General features: G+C 46.5%; 1 protein-coding gene and 1 non-coding gene across 6 annotated transcripts in view; both read left to right on the top strand.

The window, feature by feature from the left end:
* Nucleotides 1-21,932, top strand: part of PPP1R13B (protein phosphatase 1 regulatory subunit 13B) — an 89,133-nt gene that overhangs the window by 62,730 nt on the left and 4,471 nt on the right. For 4 of the 5 annotated variants that reach the window (XM_025442979.3, XM_025442980.3, XM_049113516.1 and 1 more), the window contains exons 5-13: nucleotides 6,583-6,684; nucleotides 9,099-9,273; nucleotides 10,040-10,236; nucleotides 12,157-12,297; nucleotides 15,371-15,551; nucleotides 16,873-16,977; nucleotides 18,826-18,995; nucleotides 19,365-19,866; nucleotides 20,912-21,678. In XM_025442979.3, the coding sequence (XP_025298764.1) occupies nucleotides 6,583-6,684; nucleotides 9,099-9,273; nucleotides 10,040-10,236; nucleotides 12,157-12,297; nucleotides 15,371-15,551; nucleotides 16,873-16,977; nucleotides 18,826-18,995; nucleotides 19,365-19,866; nucleotides 20,912-21,678 (2,340 nt within the window). The remainder of the gene's footprint in view (nucleotides 1-6,582; nucleotides 6,685-9,098; nucleotides 9,274-10,039; nucleotides 10,237-12,156; nucleotides 12,298-15,370; nucleotides 15,552-16,872; nucleotides 16,978-18,825; nucleotides 18,996-19,364; nucleotides 19,867-20,911; nucleotides 21,679-21,932) is intronic. The other variant, XM_025442978.3, reaches the window with a different exon arrangement.
* Nucleotides 2,881-2,989, top strand: LOC112658106 (U6 spliceosomal RNA). Its single transcript, XR_003135512.1, has one exon. It is a non-coding gene; the product is annotated as a U6 spliceosomal RNA (small nuclear RNA).

Genomic DNA, 21,932 nt, shown 5'->3' with positions numbered 1-21,932 from the left:
ACCAACCCAAAAAAGCATACAATACAGTCCCCATTTGTATAGAATTCTTGGGCAAACAGATGAAGCCCTTAGGACATAACAGCAGGCTCTACGTCCGTGGTTGTGGGAGAGTTGGGTGGGGTTGGTGGTGTAAGGAGTGCAAGTGACTGGCAGGTGTCAAAACTCATTCAACAGTGTACCTTAAGTGGGTGTATTTTATTGCCTAAAGCTGTACCTCAATAAAGTTGATTTTGAAAGTAAACATAGGGGCAGCCCGGGTGGCTCAGTGGTTTAGCACTGTCTCAGCCCAGGGCCTGATCCTAGGGATGTGGGATTGAGTCCCACATCGGGCTCCCTGCGTGGAGCTTGCTTCTCCCTCTTCCTGTGTCTCTGCCTCTCTTTCTCTCTGTCTCTCATGAATAAATAAATATAATTTGTTTTATTTAAAAAAAAAAAAGTAAACATAGGGGCACCTGGGTGGCTCAGTCAGTTGGGTAAGTGTGGTGAGATCAAGCCCCCTCAGGTTCTGCACTGGGCATGGAGTCTGCTTAACTCTCAGTATGGGGCAGCCCGGGTGGTTCAGTGAATTAGCGCCGCCTTCGGCCCAGGGTGTGATCCTGGGGACCTGGGATTGAGTCCCATGTCAGGCTCTCTGCATGGAGCCTGCTTCTCCCTCCACCTGTGTCTCTGCCTCTCTCTGTTTCTCATGAATAAATAAAATCTTTAAAAAATAAGAAAAATTTAAAAATCTCAGTATGGATTTTTTTATCCATTTTTTAAAGTATTTTTTTAAATTTTTATTTATTTATGATAGAGAGAGAGAGAGAGAGAGAGAGGCAGAGACATAGGCAGAGGGAGAAGCAGGCTCTATGCACCAGGAGCCCGATGTGGGATTCGATCCTGGGTCTCCAGGATCGCGCCCTGGGCCAAAGGCAGGCGCGAAACTGCTGCGCCACCCAGGGATCCCTATCCATTTTTTTTTTAAAGCCCAGCATTGGGATAGAAAATACAATATGGATATTTTTGAAGTTTTGTGTATGAAATGGACTAGAATATATGCTTATCAAGTTTTTTAAGTTGCTAATACTTAAATTTAATACCATTATCTTTTAATAAAATGGTAAAAAGTTTAATTTATGCTTTTTTAAAAGATGATTTATTTGAGAAAGCACGGGTGGGAGGAGGGGCAGAGGGAGGAGAGAGAGGGAGAAGCAGACTCCCCGCTGAGCAGGGAGCCCAGTGCATTGTGGGATTATTGCCTCATTGATCAGACTCACTGAAAACGGGGAGACACTGCATTGTACTTGTCTTAAATATTAGCTTCAGTGACTCAGATTATAGCCGGCATAGCGAGGCAAGTGAATTTTCATGATATGGTGGTGTTGAGCATGTATCACTCAAAAAACTCCAGTTCCTGTGACCCCTTCACAACTGCCCTACCATTCGTCCTTTGTCACTTACTCACATTGGGATCTCTAGCACGTAGTTTAGTTACTTCATTCACAATGCTCCATTGCCACTGTTGCTTCCAGCCTTTCCAGGCAGGCAGGAAAAAGGGGACTTGGTCAGAAGGAAAGCGATAAGGTCCAGAGGAGGCTTGGGTTAATGAGATGTTGAGAAAAATCTGGGGACACCCCATTGGCTCAGTCAGAGGAGCATGTGACTCTTGATCTCTTGATCTCAAGGTTGTGAGTTTGAGCTTCATATTGGGTTTAGAGATGACTTAAAAAAAAGAAAAATCTTTTAAAAAATCTGGAGAGGCAGTTGAAATGGTGAGGAGGATGTAGACTCTTCATAGGAAGACAACGAAAGATGTGTGGGCTTTTGAATTTGGAAAGATGCTGTCTCTGGAGGGTGATAGCGTGCAATAGAAGTGTGAGGAAGCACCGAGTTGTGTATAAATCCCACTCAACAGACCTTGGTTGTTGTCAGGGCTGTGGCTGGGTGCCATGGGCTGGGACCTGTAGCTGCCAGGGCCAGAAGTCTTTTGAAGTCTCATTAGTTAGAGGGTCCCTGGTGTAAGTTTTCTGTCCAGTAAATATTTTGTATGTAACAGTATTGTAAGTTAGAGGAATAAGTCTGTCAATTTATCACTTTTGTAAGATTTGTGGAATTTTAGAGAAAGAAGGGGATACAACCAGATAAGTGATTGTGAAGGCTGGGGCTGGCAGCTTTTTGTTTTTCTCTGCTTGTGTAAGGGGGTGAAGTAGTTAGACGTGGAGTTGGGTGGGCCACATTTGTTGTGAGAAATGGGAGTGTGACCTGCATTCATGGGGTACCTAGAGCATAGACACTTTCCCTAGAGTCCAGAGTTGAGGTAGAATGTCACGTGAGTGGGGCCTGAGCCACGGGGCCCCAGGTAGCAGCCACTACTGGAAGGGTGCTAGACCAGTCTAGAGCCTGGGTATGTCGGAGCCTGCCGGACCCTCACCCAGAGAGCTTTTGCAGTAATTGTGCTGCTCGTGGAAGCGGCTCGTCCTCTCTATGACCTAGAGCTGAACTCACTAGGTAACTCTGCCAGGAGGGACCTCAGTGAGCCTGGGGAGCAGGATTTGATTTCTTCTTACTCAATGCAGTCAAAAGAAATAAGTGAGGAATTAGGTCATAGGTTTGTTTGAATAAATTGAGTGCATATGGAGAATTGAATATTGTAAGGACAGCTGAGTTGGCCTGGAGAGACTGCACAGGGATAGGCTCGTCATAAAAAGATTGAATTTGCATTGAAGGTTTTTGTTTTCTTAAAAAACTGGAAAGGTGCTTCTGTTGGCTAAATTTTCACATTGAACAAATGAAGAGAATACATATTAACGTGTAAATGTTACGTATTTCTTAACCTACAAGTTTCTAGTGGCTGGTGTTTTTCTAACCCATTTAAAATACTGGTTAAGCTACTCAGGGGTGATGCTGGTTTTGGCAGCATATATGCTGAAAAAGTTGAATAATACAGAGAGGATTAGCGTGGCCCCTGTTCAAGGATGACATACAAATTTGTGAAGCATTCCATATTTTTTTATGTTAACTGTACTGGAATTAACATAAAATGAAATAAAATAAAGTTAAAAGGTGTAAAATAAAGTTACATCCCAAGGATGTTCACTTTGAAAGGATTCATTGAGACATAGACTGATGTACAGTTTTCTGTATGTAAGATCTACTTACACCTGGGTGGCTCTGCATTTAAGCACCTGCCTTTGGCCCAGGGCATGATCCTGGAGACCTAGGATCGAGTCCCACATCAGGCTCCCTGCATGGAGCTTACTTCTCCCTCTGCCTATGTCTCTACCTCTCTCTCTTTTTGTGTCTCCCATGAAAAAATAAATAAAATATTATTTTATATTATTAATATTTAAAATATAAAAATATTTTATTTATTTATTCATGAGAGACACACACAGAGAGAGAGAAAGAGAGAGACGCAGAGACACAGGCAGAGAGAAAAGCAGGTTCCATGCAGGGCCCCTGATGCGGGACTTGATCCCGGGACTCCAGAATCATGCCCTGGGCCAAAAGGAGGCGCTAAACCACTGAGCCACCCAGGGATCCCCAATAAAATCTTAAAAAAGAAAAAAAAGATCTACTTTAATACAGTGTTCTTAATTACAATATATATTAGCATATATGGAAGATATACCTAATTACTTATGGCAGCTGCAGGTCATCCTGAGCAGCTGAATGTCTCCTCCGTGATCTTCTCATTGTTACTGTGAGCCACTGGTACAGAGAGGAGACCAAATACTGTTTGCTTAAGTTGTAAAGTAATGAAATTAATGTAAATTGAAAGATTTAGTGAATGGACATAACTTTTCTTGAGTCAAAAATACTATTAACAAGTTAAAGTTCTGAAGGTTTCAAAAAAAGTCTTTTTTTTTTTTTTGTAGTATTTAGAAAATCTCTGTAGGTGGAAATTAGTAACCCTTTTATTAGAGTTTTAAAAAAAGGTTTGGGCATTTTAATGGTTCTGCCAGAAATTTTTTTGGGGGGTGGGGGGTGGGGAATAAACGAATTTCTTTTCAAATGGAAGTTTCTGTAGTTTGGCAGTTTCCAGTGTCTACTTTTGAAAAGGGGCTTGCTCCATATTGTTTCCTCAGGAAACAGGGTGGGGGTTCCAGTTGAGATTGTTGAACAAATTCTGATTCCATTTTTCAAGAATGTGCTTGAATTACCTTAAGATCTGGGGAAGCCTGGAGTCGGTGGAACAGAGGTCACAGAAGTAGGGAAGTTAAAAGGGTTCCTGAGGGTACAGATGAACCTAGTTGGAGAGCAGTGGTCTAGGGAGGGACTGTCGGCCGCCATGGTCAGCACAGAAGGGACGGGAGGAAGACGGGCGTGGCTGGGACTGGGGCTCTGCTCCCTCGTCAGTGCTGTGCCCTACACCCGTCTCTTCACCTTTCCCCTGCGGTTCCTCGCCCTGAGTGGGCCTCCTCTGCTCTCCACACAGATGTGTTCTGAAGCTTAGGTCATATAATGCATGTAACATGCCCAGCATGGTGGTTACACACAGGTAGTGTGCGTGTGCTTAAGAAGAGTGTGCTTTACTGATGTTGGAAGCCGAGGACTCTGTGTCCTGCTTTGCTGCATGTGCAGTCTGACCTGTGGCAGATTGTGTGAACTACTCTGTGCTTGTTTTCTCATCTCTGGACCGGGGATACAGTAGTACTTAAATGATAGTGTCCCCGTGAGGCTCAGATGAATTCACTAATAGAAGGTACCTAGACCAGTGTGTGGCACGTGATAAGCACAATAAAAATGCCTGATGCTATTATTTATCATCATTAACAGAGAATAGGAACATTCCTTCCAATTCTACCAGTTGCCACTCTTCTAGATTTTACCTTTTTGTATTCATTTCCCATATATAATTCTGTCGATAACAGGTCAATCCTTGAGGTAAATTATGGTGTTTTTAATGAGGTGTTTGTATTTTTAGAATTTTCTCTATATTTCAGCTTCTCAAGACCAGGTGGCAATGAAGATGACATTTGTCCTCTAGTGTCACCTACACACTTTAGGTGGTGTGTCTTCAAAACATGTGACATCCCCATTTATTCAGATATACCCTTAAATAACCAGTCCAAAAGAGGAAAAGAGGAATGTCCTTTTTAATACACTTCTGCAAAAATTTGCTCAGTTGGGTCTCTTATTTTGTTTTTTAATTCCAGATAACATACAGAGTTGCAGTATTAGTTTCAGGTGTACAATGTAAGGATTTAACACTTCTATCCATGACCTGGCTCAACAAAATAAGTGTCCTCTTAATTCCCATCACCTTTTTCCCCTCCTCCCCCTGGTAACCATCAGTTTGTACTCTGTGGTTAAGAGTCTGTTTTCTGGTTTGTCTCTTTTGTCTTTGTTCCTTTGTTTCGTTTCTTAAACTCCACACGTGAGTGAAATCATATGGTATTTGTCTTTCTCAGACTTGTTTTACTTAGCATTATACTCTCTAGCTCCATCCATGTTGTGCAAATCGCAAAGTTTCCTTCTTCTTTGTGGCAGAGCAGTAGTCCACTGAATTCAGGCCACATCTTCTTTATGCATTCATAAAGACAGTGGACATTTGGGTTGCTTCTGTATAAATAATGGCTTTTATAAATAATGCTGTTATAAACATAGGGGTCAATATATCTTTTTGAATTAGTGTTTTCGTACTCTTTGGGTAAATACCCAGTAGTGGAATTACTATATCATATGCTAATTCTGTTTTTGTTTATTTTTAATTTATTCTTTTTTTTTTTTTTTTAAGAAAGAGCATGAAAAGAGAGGTGGGGGAGGGGCAGAGGGAGAGGGAGCAAGAGAATCTTAAGCAGGCTCTGTGCTGACATAAGGCTTGATTTTGAGACCCTGAGATGGATGATGACCTGAATGGCTATAGGAGTCAGATGCTTAATCGACTGAGCCACCCAGTTACCCCAATGGTAATTCTATTTATAATTTTTTGAGGAAACTCCAGCATTCCACAGTGGCTGTATCAGTTTGCATTCCTATAAGGTGGGTCCCTTTTTAATATAGTATCTAGTTGTTTAAAAAGCTGTTACTTAATAAAAGCTGTCAACAAGTAAGAATAGTTCTTTTTTTAAAGATTTATTTATTTATGATAGAGAAAGAGAGAGAGAGAGAGTCAGAGACACAGGAGGAGGGAGAAGCAGGCTCCATGCCGGGAGTCCAATGCGGGACCCGATTCCGGGACTCCAGGATTGTGCCCTGGGCCAAAGGCAGGCGCTAAACCACTGAGCAACCCAGGGATCCAAAAATAGTTCTTATGTACAATTATTTTGTATTATTCTAACTTCTAGGGGCGCCTGGATGGTTCAGTGGTCGAGCATCTGCCTTTGGCTCAGGGCATGATCCCAGGGTCCTGGGATTGAGTTCCACATTGGGCTCCCCTAAGGGAACCTGCTTCTCCCTCTGCCTATGTCTGCCTCTCTCTCTCTCTCTGTCTCTTGTGAATAAATAAAATCTTTTTTAAAAAATAGTATTATCCTAACTTCTAGAAGGGAATCTATTTTAAGATCCTGATGTGTATGTGTTCTGACACTAGAGAAGAATAATTATGCAGATATGCAGATAAACCTACATTCTAGCCTGAGCATGTTTTGTTCCCTGTAGGTTGGAAATCCACGTGTAGAACTCACCCTCTCAGAGCTCCAGGATATGGCAGCTAGGCAACAACAGCAAATTGAAAATCAGCAGCAAATGTTGGTTGCCAAGGTGAGTTGTAAAGCAGAGGTGGGAAAATGTTCAAAAAGAGTGTTCTTCGGCGGTTATTTTAGATGGGAGTTACTGCATTCACGGATACCACTTGAACCATGTCACGAAAGTATTGAACAGTGTCTTTCTGTCTTTGTGATCTCTTCCGTAACGATAAATGAGTACTGCAGCTTCTTGAAGTTAGGAAGGTATCAGAACAGGACTCTTTTTTATTTTTTATTTTTTTTTTTTTTTTTTTTTTTTTTTTTTTTTTTTTTTTTTATTTATTTATGATAGGCACACAGTGAGAGAGAGAGAGGCAGAGACACAGGCAGAGGGAGAAGCAGGCTCCATGCACCAGGAGCCCGATGTGGGATTCGATCCCGGGTCTCCAGGATCGCGCCCTGGGCCAAAGGCAGGCGCCAAACCGCTGCGCCACCCAGGGATCCCAGAACAGGACTCTTGACTCGCATATTCAGACTCCCCAGAATAGGAAATGGTTGACCTTCATTCATCAACTGGAGATAAAATTTGGATGAAGACACTGTTCATGGGCCCCTGAGACAATGACAGTGGGTTATCCAGGCTTCCCTTTATGCCACTACACAGAGTTTGTTTGGTTTATTACGATGCAGGGGAGTTAACACTTTTTATGTACACTGAGTTCTGCATTTGTCGTTGAAATGCTGTGACAAGATTTGAAATTATTCTTGTCATGGACTAAAAAAATCAGACCTATCACTTACGCATGCTGGAGAGTATTCATGTTGTAATGATTTTGAATGTTCTGAAACTACTGTGAAAAACTGTGAGATAAAGAAAATACGTAAACATTTCTGCCAGGGTTCTTGTTGCTTCCTCATAGAGAGAGTTGCCTGAGAACCACTTTTCTCACTTACTGAGTGGGCATAGAATTCATTGTACTAGTCACTTGTTCATGGATATGTAACAGCATAAATTGAATTTGTTTTTAAAAGTTGTCTTGCAAATTTTATTGGATTTACAAGAATAAAAAATAAGAGTTAAGTAAATTGGGAAGTATTTTATCCCATTAATAAGATTTCTAGGATGAAATGTACATAGTATTATGCAATTATAACATTTCTAGTTTAGCTTTTTCTTTCCAAATATTGATCCCGAGTATTACTAATAAAAAGATTCTTGGGTATTTTCTGCAGTGTAAATGATAAGTTAAATCTAACACAAGTATGTGCTTCACATATTCAAGTATATGTGTTTCCTTACTTTAGAATGCAATGTGTGACTTGCATTGTCACACTTAATCCTCTTTACTTTGGTCTATTTTATGTCTATGTGTGGGACCATGAGTATTTTATGTCCACTGTTACCCTCAAAGCGTGTTTTTATATGAATAGGAAAAAGGCTATTGAAGAGTACTGCATATATTTATTTTTTTTAAGATTTTATTTATTTATTCATGAGAGACACAGAGAGAGGCAGAGACACAGGCAGAGGGAGAAGCAGGCTCCATGCAGGGAGCCCAATGTGGGACACCCTGAGGAAAAGGGAGACGCCCAACCTCTGAGCCACCCAGGTGTCCCTGTACATATTTTTATTTTAGGACTGTCTTGTTCTTGTTTGCAGAATTTTTCATTAGTTTTCTTTTTTTTAAAGAAATCGGTCTTTAAAAAAAAATTTTTTTTTATTTATTTATTCATAGAGACAGGGGTGGGGGGCAGAGACACAGGCAGAGGGAGAAGCAGGCTCCATGCAGAGAGCCTGACATGGGACTCCATCCAGGGTCTCCAGGATCACGCTGTGGGCGGTGCTAAACCGCTGTGCCACCCAGGGCTGCCCTTTTTCTTTTTTCTTTTTTCTTTGTTTTTTTTTTTTTGCCCTTTTTCATTAGTTTTGAAGAAACTATCCCTAAAGAAAACAAGCACTTCTTGACTATCCATGGTTACCTAGCAAATTAGAGGTTTTTTTTCCTTACTGATCACCTTGTCTGTTTTCAACATAAGACCCTGTGCTGGTCAGTGCCCATTTCCTTAAAGAGGTAACTAAGGGACCTTGGGAAGCTGCTTTGTGGCAGCAGGAAACGTTGACCTGACAAGCAGGAAACTAGGGCTGGATGGGGCTTCCCAGACAGGAAGGAGAGGAGATCGTATATGAGTGCATGTGACACACAGACTTGACGTTCTCCTGCTGGGAGATGTTCTGAGGAAGCATCTTGATAAACCAAGCGGTGTAGGTCAGCATGCCTAGTAAAATGCACTTGGAAACATCTCAGACTCTCACTGATATGTGCCCAGTAGTGTTGGCTCTGTGTGGGCTGGTGTTTGCGAGATTGCGCAAGCATTTCTCTAATATTCATTAAGATGGGTGATCCATTGGGAGCCACTCGAACCATCTACATGTATGACCGTGATCACATGCTTCAGATCTCGCATTTCCCTGTTTCTCTCTTTTCCCAGGAGCAGCGTTTACATTTCTTAAAGCAGCAGGAGCGCCGCCAGCAGCAGTCTATTTCTGAGAATGAGAAGCTTCAGAAATTGAAAGAACGAGTCGAAGCCCAGGAAAATAAGCTGAAGAAAATCCGCGCCATGAGAGGACAAGTAGACTACAGCAAAATTATGAACGGCAATCTGTGTACGCTTGCGCGGCCTCCCTCATTACCCATGCTCAGACATGGATAAAATGAAAGAGTCCAGCTACGGACACTTTCAGACACAGACTGGTGCCAGATCCTGCTATAGGAAGTGCACTGAGGTTTTGCTCTGTTACCTGCATCTAAAAGAACGGGATCAGTTAGGTTAAGTGGTTTGGGAAGGTCCTTGGTTGCATTTGTAATTTATTAGCTGCCCTCTGGGCTGGGGTTGCAGGGCCATGAGACTGCGCTCATTATGAGGGTCTATTTTAATTGAACAGCTTGAACTTCATCTGGGTAGTAAGATAAACCATACAAATGCTCACTTTTTATTTTTGTGTGTGTGGATTCTTTGTTGTTTTATTATCAATTCGTTTAGTGCCTACTTTGTGTTACAGTGACAAGCAAGACAGTTTGGATACCTGCCCTTACAAAGCCTTTGCTCTGTGGCTGCATTGGGATTCCTAAGTGGCCTGGCCAAGCTAGCCTCTGGACGGGTTGCCCTCACTAAAGAATATCCAGTAGTCACTGCACATAAAGTTTGCCATGTGGGCAGTCACATCATGTGTTCCAGAGGCTTATTGAAAAGTGTGTTGGATTATGCATATCACAGTTCTCCCCCCAAAGTCTGGCACTAGATGACACTAGAGTTGAATGTATTGAAATGAAGAAATCACAAAGCCAAAATAACAAAATACTCTGCAGAAGAAAAAAAAAAAAGACTATCAACTAAGATATGTTTTTTTCTTTATTGCTGGGAAATTATAGCTGCTGAGATAGAAAGGTTCAGCGCCATGTTCCAGGAAAAGAAGCAGGAAGTACAGACTGCAATTTTACGAGTTGATCAGCTCAGTCAGCAACTGGAAGATTTAAAGAGAGGCAAGCTGAGCGGGCTCCAGTCTTACAGTGGCAAGCTGGCAGGACCGGCAGCAGCGGAGTTGAAGAGACTGTGCCAGGAGCTACAGGTGACTCGCAGGGTTTGGGGAACACTGACGTTAAGCATCTCTCAGGCTTTCTTCCTAATGTGGGCCGAAACCTCAGAAAGTGGAGACAAGTGAATGGCTTCTAGGGTAATAGTAGGCACAAACTGTGCTTACTACAAAGAGTTTTTAAAACAGCTTTAAGATATAATTCATATGGCATACAATACACCCATATACCGTGTACAATTAGGTGGTTTTTAGTATCTTCATAGAGTTTTGCATCCGCTACCACAGTCAGCTTTAGAACATCTTCATCACCCCCAAAAGAAGCCACGTGCCTCTTTGCCATCACCCCACCACCCCCTATCCCTAAGTAACCATGAATCTACTTTCTATTTCTCTGGATTTGCCTATTCTGGAAATTTCATATGAGCAAATCATACAATATTTTTTTTTGTGACTGGCATCTTGCATTTAGCATGTTTTCAGTAAAGAAATTCAGTACAGAATTTAATTGACAATGTAATGAACTAGGGAAAAAATTAAGCTTTAGAATGATATTCAAGGTCTCTGTGTTCACTGTGTTTTGATGAGATAGATGCCTGTTGTTACATCCTTGTTCCACTAAGCTGGGGCCACTCTGACAGACCTGCACAGCCTGGGGGACTGAAGCACAGACACTGATTTCTCACAGCTCCCGGGCCTGGGTCCAGGATCAGGTTCCTGGTGAGAGTCTGCTTCCTGGCTTCTTGCTGTGTCCTCACAGTTTGGTTCCTCTCCTTCATCTTATAAGGGCACTAACCCCATCATGGAGACTCCACCCTCAGAACCTCATTTCAGCCTGCTCACCCCAGAGGCCCCACCTCCCCATACTATCACCTTGAAGGTTAGGGCAACTTATAGGTTTGGGGAGGACACAGACATTCAGTTCAGAACAGCCCTCAAGATTTCCATTTCTCAGAAGTTATTCAGCAGGTGATTTTCCAAGCCACAAAGAAGTTCTACAGTTCTGTTAGCACTTGGCAGAAAAATTATTCTATTTTATGAAATGAAAATATTTAATTACAGAGAGTAAAATGCTTTTGTTGCCATTAAGTTCTCTAACATAGGTGCATAGAAATAAAATGTAGGAATTTTAAGCAATTGTTAAAAATACAGAGTTTTTTATTTTATTTTATTTATTTGAGAGCCAGAGAGTAGCAGAGGGAGATGGAGAAGCAGGCTCCCCACTGAGTGGGGCTCGATCCTAGGACCCCAAGATCATGACCTGAGCTAAAGGTAGACACTTAACAACTGAGCCACCCAAGTGCCCCAAAAGTTTTTAAGGATATTTGTGGTGAGGTGTGATTAATGTAGGATATTTGCTTAAATGTATCCATTTGCAAGCTTCCTGACTAGAGTCTAGGCTGCAAAGTTCATGTTGTCTCCTGTCTGGTGCACACATGTGAGTGTTCCTAGTACACGTGTGCCCCTGGAGGAACTTAATAAGCCTTAACCTTACAGTGCACATGGATGCCTTCTGTGGTTCATTTGTTTTTTTAAGTGCTGGTTACCATCTGCTAGAATAATACCCGTACATTCCAGCAGGCAGACGAGACCATCTCTTATAAATTTCCTGCTGCCTCCACGTAAGATGTTCATTCAGTGCACTGTGTGGAGTGGAGCAGACACCTGTCCTCTGATCTCTAGAGGACATGCTCCATGTGGGTGTCCGTGACATTGCCTTCCCAGGGGCCATGGTCATGGTGTCTTGCATTCATTGCTGGCACCAGTCGCTCTGGAAATAGAAAAGCTGTTCTGGCCTCATCTGTGCTATAGCTGTGAAATAGCACAGGGGAGACAGTGCATATATACAGATACACATAAGTACTTGATGTTGCTTTTTCTTCTTGTTTTACTTTCCCTGGAAATGAGCATTTGACTGTTTAATGCAAATCATGAAAGTTGTATTTTTATTTTCAGATTCGTAACCAGCTTAACCAGGAACAGACTTCAAAGCTCCAGCAGCAGAAGGAACTCTTAAATAAACGCAACATGGAGGTGGCCGTCATGGACAAGCGGATCAATGAACTGCGTGAACGTCTTTATGGGAAGAAAATTCAGGCATGTGAGAAAGAAAATATTTGTGTGAGATAAACTAAAAATGATTCAGCACACAATTGTACATCTTCACTATAATGGCATTTTGCTCTCCTGATTTACCACAGCTGATAAAACATACATTGGCCATAAACCATAGAAAAAAATGATAGCAAAAAGCTCTCTTTCCAAAGCTACGTTTATTTCCTGGTGTCTGGAATCCAAACCAGCACTGTCCACAGCCACAGCTGGTGTTCCCCGCCCCTTGGCCCCCATGCAGTCCTGTCCCCTCCCTGGGTGACACTCTGGCTCTGGTGTTATACTCTACCACTGTAAGCCGTGCCATGTGGGCATATTCCTTGACCTGTGTAGTAGACTCGTGTCCTCGCTATAAACTGAGATGTCCTCCCTGCCCCAGCAGTCGTGTGGATTCTTAGAATAACCCCCATGGAAGAGCTTTGTAAACTCTCAAGCAAAGTGCTATGTAAGGGGTTAGTGTCTTTTAAAAAGCTTTGTTTGGTATTTTGACCTTTTTTTTTTTTTTTTTTTGGTATTTTGACTTTCAAAGGTAATAAATGCTCTGAAAAATGAAAACAGTACAGAAATAATTGAAGGAAAATGTGAAAGTCCTTTCCACCCTGTTCACATTCTCCAAGGATGATAGTTTTAATGATTCTAGTCTTTTGCTTAATAAAGATGAAAAGGTATTTAATTTTATTTTAAGATTTTATTTATTCATGAGAGACACATTAAAAGAGGCAGAGACTCAGAGGGAGAAGCAGGCTCCAAGCAAGGAGTCTGATGTGGGACACGATCCCAGGAATCCGGGATCAGGCCCTGAGCCAAAGGCAGATGCTCAACCTCTGAGCCACCTAGGTGTCCCAGTATTTAATTTTTAATTGAAAATGGAATTGTAGGAATGATATCATCCACACTGTTCTCCTCATTTTTTGTTTTAACTGCAACATAGGTATCTTCCCAGGTCATTACCTCACTCCTTTAGCAGCTTCTGTATAATATGCATGTCCCAGGGCCTCTGGCCCTTCGCCAGGCTAGGTGTCCCCCAGTCCTGCCATTACTCTTGGCATTTCACTGAGCACGAGCATCCTCAGAGTTTGTGGGAGAAGGGACCGCTGTGCACCATATGTGGCTGGACATCACTAGTGGCGTCAGGGTTTGAAGGAAGCAGTGCCTACATGCAGAGCCCGAGTCAGGGGAGCAGCCATGAGCTAGCTGGGACCCTCAGCCACAGCCAGTAATTGGTGCTTTCCCAATGTGACAAGTGGCCTCTGGTCAGCTGCTGCTGCTGCTCTGAAAGCAGCTCTCGAGAGGCCAGTGTGGGCGTCTGGGCTTTGCCAGGGGTGGGTGGGTTAGGAGGGTGCCAGAGGAAGAGGCCATTGCCACTAGTTTGCGTGTCATAAGAGGTAGTGTCAGGGAAAGGCTTTATTTATAGATCAGTCTCCTCTTGTTTTTAACCAGAGGGTCAGTGGGTAATCTGTGTCACTCTGTTTTCAAATAACCGCTTTCCTTTTTCTCTCAATGAGCAACTGTGTGCGTGCTCTCCACACTTGCTCACACAGCGTTCTTTAGTTGTGCTCTATCAGTCAGGGCTCTTCTGGGAGATGGAACGAGGAGGCATAGGGAGACTGATTGATAAGTGCGGAGATTGACGTTAAGTGATTGGCTTGCATGGTTGTGGTGGCTGTGCCCCTGAACTCTGCAGCCTGGACACACAGGGGACTCTGGGTGCTACTGCTCAGGGCGGCAGGTTATCTGCAGGCCACTTCCTTCTTTCTCTGAGCACCTCAGTCTTTGCCTCTCAAGTCCTTTGACCTGTTGAATGCAGCCTACCCACATATGGAGGGCGATCTGCTTCATTCAGTCTATTGATTTAAATGTCAGTCTTAGGTAAAACATATCTTCACAGCAACATCCAGACACGTTTGACCAAATATCTGGTACCATGGCTTCACAAGTTGACACCTAAAATTAAGTGTCACAGATGGCTAGGGAAACGTGACTTCTTGCCTTCCACCTGATCGTTCAGGTGATCTTCTTGAAGAAATTGGTGACTCTGCAGAGATGTGGCTCCACCCACAGGTCTTAGGCACCTTTGGGCAGTTGTGAAAGTCCTGGACCCTCTCCCCAAAGTGATATGCTCATGTATGCAGAATTTTGCAAACAATTCTAGGAGCTTATGGATCTCTCACAGCGTATGTGGGGGCCTGTGAGGTATCAGTGATTCTCCTGTTAGATCCCTGGTATGGACCCTCTTGTTAGGCAGCATTACGTGATCACTGTTCTTGTGGCGTCCTTGCTGAGAATGGCAGAGCTGTCTTCAGGGATCTTGCCAGAGCCTCACCTGGTGCCAGGCCCTGTCATTGTGCCCTGCATGGCTTGTTCAGTCCTTACAGGAAGCCTTATCTTGACTTTACGGACATGGGCACAGAGGTTTAGAGACACTAAGTCACTTGCACTTGCCCAAGGCAGCACAGTGAGTAAGCGGCAAGGCAGGGTTTGAAGCCAGGCTCAGAGCCCAGGCTTTGACTGAAGGCTCTGCTCACCTAGGGGAGGGAGAGCATCCCCCAGGTAAGAGGGCTCCATGGAGGTGTCCTGGAAGCTGTTCTGTTCTGCCGTTAGCTCTTGTCTCTCTCGGCTCACAGATGGGTAGAAGTTATCAAAGAGAGAATCACTCAGATAGGATTTGGGTTGTGGCCCTTCTTTCGACGCTTGCCCTTTCTAGGTGCTGATTTTTCAGGGTGATGGAGCTTCCTAAGGGCACATTATTTAGTGGGTGGCTCAAATGAGAGCAGTCTAGGGCGCCTAGGTGGCTCACTCGGTTAATTGTCTGCCTTAGTTCAGGTCATGATCTCAGGATCCTGGGATGGAGCCCCGTGTCAGGCTCTCTGCTCAGTGGGGAGTCTGCTTCTCCCTCTCTCTCTCTGCCCCTCTGCCTACTTGTGTGCACATGCTCACTCTCACTCTGTCAAATAAATAAATGAAATCTTAAAAATAAACAAATGAGAGAGCAGACTGTCACACTATGATTTCTTTTAATTTAGGGGAATCTTAACTCTCATTTCTTCTCGTTTTATAGCTGAGCCGTGTGAATGGCACATCGTCACCACAGTCGCCGCTGAGCACACCCGGCAGGGTTGCTGCAGTGGGGCCTTATATCCAGGTTCCCAGTGCCGGCAGCTATTCCGTCCCAGGGGACCCTGTAAAGCCCCAGTCTCTCACTATTGCCTCGAGTGCTGCCCATGGAAGATCCAAATCCGGTGAGTGGCCTGGGTCCTCACCTTGGGGGAGAGCAACTGAACAGGGAAGGGGAGCCCTGGAGGTCAGCAGCCTCAGAAGAGGCCCCCACAGTGCACCCCAGGCTCTGCCCACCCTTAGACTCCCCCAAAGCACTTTGTCTTCTGGGCAGTGTGTGGGAGTTGTGTGCCACCACAGTAATGATATGACCCCACATTGAGAACACATTTTTTTTTCTCTTTATTGAGCTGAATGTCTTTACTGTGTGGCTTTTCAAACATGAATTACTTAAGACCCGATCCTCTCATGCCATGGGTTTTGTTTACCCGTGAGGGCATTTGAGCTTGCTGCTCCTGCCAGCACAGGCATGCCTGGGCAGAGGTGCAGCCTCTCCATAAGCAGTGCACTGGGGCTGCTCTTTCCTTCCACTGCTCAGCATAGTCACGATTGATCTAGAAGTCTACAGACCATCACTTTGACCCTTGGCTGCACTGAACCATGTGCTGTGACCAGCACCGTGCTGCCGCGTAGCTCTCCCGATGGGATGCTTCCCAAGCAAGGGCAGGTCAGGTGCTTCAGAGAGTCTCCTCTCCTTGCTCAGAAGAAGGTCGTTGTTTCTAAACATTAAGAAGCAGAGCTTCTTTGCAGTGAGACTTCTTTATGCTGTGCTGGCACATTTCCCCGTAACACACAGACTCTGGGAGTGCAGTACTGCTGTGCAGCGTTCCTTCACTGAGCTGTCCTGAGGGGTGATTTCAAGTTTCGTGGTAGATCCGTGCAGTCTCCTGTTTGCTCGTGTTCCCTTGCCTGGCACCTAGTCTGAGCAGCAACAGGTCTGCCCCTCCTGCAGTGGGGCACAGGGCTTCTTCTCACCCCGGCTCAGCTCTCTCCACGACTGTGTCTCAGCAGCTACAAGGAGCGCATGGTCCGTGCGAATCTCTAATGGCAGCTTTCTTGGGGAAGCTCTTACTTAGAGTTTGAACCACCCTACAGTGGGAGTAGATATATCTGTTCCAATGGCAGATTATTAGCACAGCCAGCTACTTCTCTGCCGACTTCATTTTACATGCTTCCTGAGCCGAGGACAGCTCCCATCCCCCTTTCTCTGTGGATGTGTGCTGGGCCGCCTCGCAGGCATTGCCAGGGCCCGGAGAATGTGTCCCACAGTTCAGCCATCGCCTAGGTCTTTCCACTATGGTGTAAGATGATTGGACACAGGCAGGCGTGCGCACCCCCCACACGGGGGACAGAATCTTGGCCCAGACCTGGAGCTGGGAGGAGAAATCTCCCTGGGGGGACTCTGACTCATGCTGTCAACTGTCCTTCTGGTTCCATGTCACACAGATGGCCATGGGAAGCCCAGAGTGACTGGCTTGTGGACAGTATCAGACCTCGACGTCGGGCCTGACTGCAACTCCTCAGGGCACTCTGCAAACCCGTTTGCAAACCGTATGTCGGCTGGCAGGCCCAGTGGGGGACTCTGGCCCTCTCTGATGCTGCTAAATCAGCAATCATTTGTTTTCCAAACTGACAAAGGTCTGCTCATCCCATCTAGACTTGGAAAAAATTCCACATTTTCTTCAGTAGACAGGTGTGGAGTTTGGGCTGGACCACACATACCAGCTCCTCCCCAGGAAGGGTTTCACAGGTGCTGCACAGCAAGGGGTTTTTTTATTTTATTTTTAAGAAATTAAGATGATTTTTTTTCTGAGTTCATTAAGGACTTCAGATTTGGCTCCTATACAAGAACCTCCCATCATACTTGAAGATAACCATTGCATTATAATCTTTTATCATGCAAATAAGTGATCTTTCTTCTGCACCCCCTGCCTCACCCTGAGGAAGGAAATTCCCAGTCCTATCTTCAGTCCCTTTGTGGCTGATGTCCATAAAACCTCCCATCGCTGTGGAGTTCAGAAGCAGCTGCTGGCCACACTCCTTGAGGCCCCTGGGGCTGGCCCTCCCCCCCCCCCCCGCAAGTTGGCTGGGGCTCTGTTTCCCCATCAGCCCAGAGTGGCCACCTCCGTGTATCCTTGGTGAACCCATGTGCTTCTGGCCACACGTCCCCCAGTTCTAAGGTACAACCAATGGAACATGAAGGCACACACACTTCTTGCCTGGAAGAGGCAGACCAATCATGCGGAGCAAGGTGGTAGTTTGGACTGGGGCCTTGGAATGCCTCGCCAGCACCCTTGCAGTCTGGCCAGAACCATTCTGGACCCTGCTGCCTGGAGCAGTGGGAGACTGCCCCGACCGGGTCCAGCAAGGGCGCTCTGAGGCTCTGCCCCCCTCGCTGCACGAGAGGCACCCTCTGGGCTTGTTCTCAGAGCACCTGTGAGCATTTACTCAGACTGTCTCCTGAGTCGCAGTTCTTGGTGCAGGCACTGTTGCTCTAAGAAGAGCGATTTCCCTGCTGCTCGTGCTGGGTGGTGGGGGGAGGAAAGAGGAAGTGCTGTTCCTGTCAGAGGGCTGATTTCTGTCGGTTCCATGTGGCTGATGGCTGCGGTCTTTCCCACTTCAGCCCAGTCCTGCATCGGTGCCTGCCGTGGAGAGAATGGGAGCCTGAGTCTGGCTAGAACCGGACTCCTGCAGATGCTGTAACTTATGTCACTATGACTGCTAGGAGGGATTGCTTCTGCACCCTTTCTCAGTTTGGAAAATGCTTTGTTTAAAAACAACAAAAGAGCATATTTTCAGCAGCTTTCCTAAAAACACGGGTTCGACTAGCTTTCTAATCACTGCAACAGAATGATAGTTTGCTACTCCAATCAATGGGAATTTGTACTGGCCTCTTGTGATCTTGAATTATTCTAACAAATTAAAGCCAAATTCTTCCTTTAATGTGCAAGTAGTACAGGTCTAACCTGTTATGAAGTCAAAAGATAAATTTTTTAAATTGCTGTATGTAATTGGTTTTATAAGTCATGTTTGAAAAGTAAGGGCCGATGCTTATTTTATTTATTGGTGTTGATGTAGTGGATTTGACCTGTATTTAGATAGGGGCCTGGGAAGGTTTCCACAGTCCGCTGGCCCCTCACCTGGGTCGCAGCAGCCCCGTGCATGGTCATCGAGTCTCTGTACACATGAGAGAGATGCCTCACCAGCATACACCACCCTCGGGTTTGCTGTGTACCAGCCTGTGTGTGGGGAGGGGGGCGGTCAGCCGCCTGGTTCATGGAGCCCCCATCAGGATATGATCTCCCAGAAGATGATCTTTGCTTCTGGCCGAGGGTTATTAGGTGCTTGCTTCAACTAATTTCAAGAAAAATTTTATTCAAATTCTGTGTTCTTTTCAAGCCAATGATGGAAACTGGCCAACATTGAAACAGAATACCAGCTCTTCAGTGAAGCCCACGCAGATCAGCAGTATGGACTGGAAAGACCCAAGCATGGAGGGTCCCCTCAAGCAGGGGGCTGTCTCAAGCCAGCCGACGCCCTTGTCAGCTTTAGGAGCCACAGAGAAGCTGGTAGGCCATTTGTCTTTATCACAAAACACCAACAATATCATTTCTGCCTTCATCTTCATCTAAGGGGTGACAGGTGTCATGAAGCAAATTAATCCTGTTAGTGTCTAAATATGACCACATCTGAAGAAGTTCAAGGACCCTGAGCCAGCTGAGTGGTGTGCAGGTGTAATGCTTTGTGGTCAGGATTGTTCTGTTGCAGATGGGCACCAGGCCCTGCCGTGTTTGATTCCCACACTGTGTCCTGTGCCTGGTCGCCTTCTAATTGGAAGGATTACAAGTCCTACTTTGTATTCTCTAATGACTATGGATAGAAATTTGCTTAACTTTTAAAAGGGTGACTTTGTGTTTCTTCTTAACATCTAAATTTAGGGCATCGAGATTGGTAAAGTGCCACCCCCCATCCCTGGTGTCGGCAAGCAGCTGCCTCCGAGCTATGGGACGTACCCAAGTCCTGCTCCCGTTGGCCCTGGCTCCACAAACTCCCTGGAGAGGAGGAAGGAAGGCAGCTTGCCCAGGCCCAGCGCAGGCCTGTCCAGTCGTCAGAAACCCGCCCCACTGCCCCCCACGGGCAGCAGCCACCCTCCGGGTTCCTCACAGCAGATCCAGCAGAGGATTTCCGTGCCACCGAGTCCCACATACCCGCCAGCAGGGCCTCCTGCATTTCCAGCTGGTGACAGCAAACCCGAACTCCCACTGACTGTGGCCATTAGGCCCTTTCTGGCTGATAAAGGGTCAAGGCCACAGTCCCCCAGGAAAGGACCCCAGACAGTGAATTCAAGTTCCATATACTCCATGTACCTCCAGCAAGCCACACCTCCTAAGAATTACCAGCCCGCAGTGCACAGCACTTTAAATAAGTCTGTTAAAGCAGGTACAGTGGGTTTGTCCTTTTCTCTTGGGGCTAACGAACTATACTTTTCCTTAAAATGCCAACCCATAGTCTTACGTTTGGGCCACATACTATTTAGGATTAAAACTTGGATTCTTACGTACAGTGTGGCCTCAGATGTCTGTGTGAGATTGGGGTAAAAGATGACACACACGGAGCTCTCCCTTCCTATCTAAGTACCTGCCTCCCTGTGGTATTTGGGTAGCCCAGCTCCTAGAAATTCCTCTCTTTCTCCTGCTTCATGGAAACTTGTGCAGGAGCTTTCCAGGGGTTGCTGAGGGGGCTCTGCCCAGATGTGGTCTTCTCGCCACCCTGGCAGTAGCTGAGCCAAGCCCCTGGAGGGAAGGCAAGGATGTGTATGCTGAGGGGTGGGGGGGTGCTACCCCAGAGTCCACAGGGGAGAAGAGCCCTGATGTGGTGAGGGGCAATCAGCCCTGGGAGCTGAGGTGTTCTAGGAAGGCAGGTGAGAGAACAGAGCCTGGCTTCATGCATACCAGGGCAGGTGGTGACTGTGACCAGCCCACCAGGGTCCTGCGGGTCAGGCTGGGCTAGGGCCTCCATACACATTCTTGGGCGTGTGCTTCCAGACTCGTAGGAGTGCCCAGCTCCCCCAAGCCCCAGCGGAAGCTCACTGCTTGCTTGTGGCAGGGCTCTGGCCCCGTTCTCCACAGCTCCTGGGCCTGCAGGCAGAGCCTTCCTGTCCAAAGCAGCCTGTGTTTCACAGCATGAGACTGAACCTGAGGGTCACATGCTCTGTAGAGATGGTGTCTTCCTCCTTGGACAGAAAACAAGGAGGGTTGGTTTGGGAAGGTTGGGTCTGCAACCACTCTTTTTTTCTTCTGTTTGAAAAAGCCCAAACTCTAGAAGCCCAAACGTAAAAACCAGTAAGAGAGACACTCTACATTCCAAAAGGGGTCGGTGTGGGGGGTTTGAACAGAGGGTTCCTGGGGGATTTAAGAGTAGGCCCCAGCAGCACCACAGCCCTGCAATCACAGGGACTTAGTTGTCCCTGTCCTGTCTCCTCCAGTGTACGGCAAACCCGTGTTACCGTCCGGCTCAACGTCCCCCTCACCACTACCGTTTCTTCACGGGTCGCTGGCCACAAGTGCATCGCAGCCCCAGCCGCCTTCAGAAAGTGCTGAGAAAGAGCCAGAGCAGGACAGCCCAGCCCCGCCCGGAGACAGCGGCACCGGCACTGTGGAGAGCCTGCCACGGCCGCTCAGCCCCACCAAACTCACACCCATCGTGCACTCCCCGCTGCGCTACCAGAGCGACGCCGACCTAGAGGCTCTGCGCAGGAAGCTGGCCAACGCGCCGCGGCCCCTGAAGAAGCGCAGCTCCATCACGGAGCCCGAGGGGCCCGGTGGGCCCAACATCCAGAAGCTGCTATACCAGCGCTTCAACACCCTGGCAGGAGGCATGGAGGGCACCCCTTTCTACCAGCCCAGCCCCTCACAGGACTTCATGGGCACCCTGGCCGACGTGGACAATGGAAACACCAACGGGAATCTGGGAGAGGCCAGCCCTGCCCAGCCCACAGCCCCGCTCCCCGCTGAGCCTGCCCCATCTTCGGACGCCAATGATAATGAGCTCCCTTCCCCTGAACCGGAGGGCCTCATCTGTCCCCAGAGCACCCACCAAACCGCTGAGCCCGCCGAGGATGACAACAACAACGTGGCCACAGCCCCATCCACAGAGCAGGTCCCCAGCCCTGGGGCCGAGGCCCCCTCACCAGGGGAAGACCAGGACCCCCAACCACTGCCCCCCGCTGTGCCCCCGCCAGGAGCCTCTACGGTGGGTGTCGTCCTAGACCAGGGCCACGGCTTCCTGCTCGGCCAGCCAGTGTTTGTGGAGGACCTGCCCGTGTTAGCCGTAGCGCTGGGGGCAATGGGGCTTGCCAGACTGTCGTCCCTGTCCCCACTGAGGCCGAGGGGGAGGGCAGTACATCAGTACACAGCTGGGGCTCTGAAGAAGCACAGGGCTTCAGAGCTCTCTCTAGAGGACCCAGTTAGATTTCCCCGAGGAGGGGAAGCTGTGGCTGGAATTTG

Source organism: Canis lupus, chromosome 8, assembly GCF_003254725.2.
Source record: "Canis lupus dingo isolate Sandy chromosome 8, ASM325472v2, whole genome shotgun sequence".
Lineage (NCBI taxonomy): Eukaryota > Metazoa > Chordata > Mammalia > Carnivora > Canidae > Canis > Canis lupus.
This window is presented reverse-complemented; position numbering and strand designations above follow the sequence as displayed.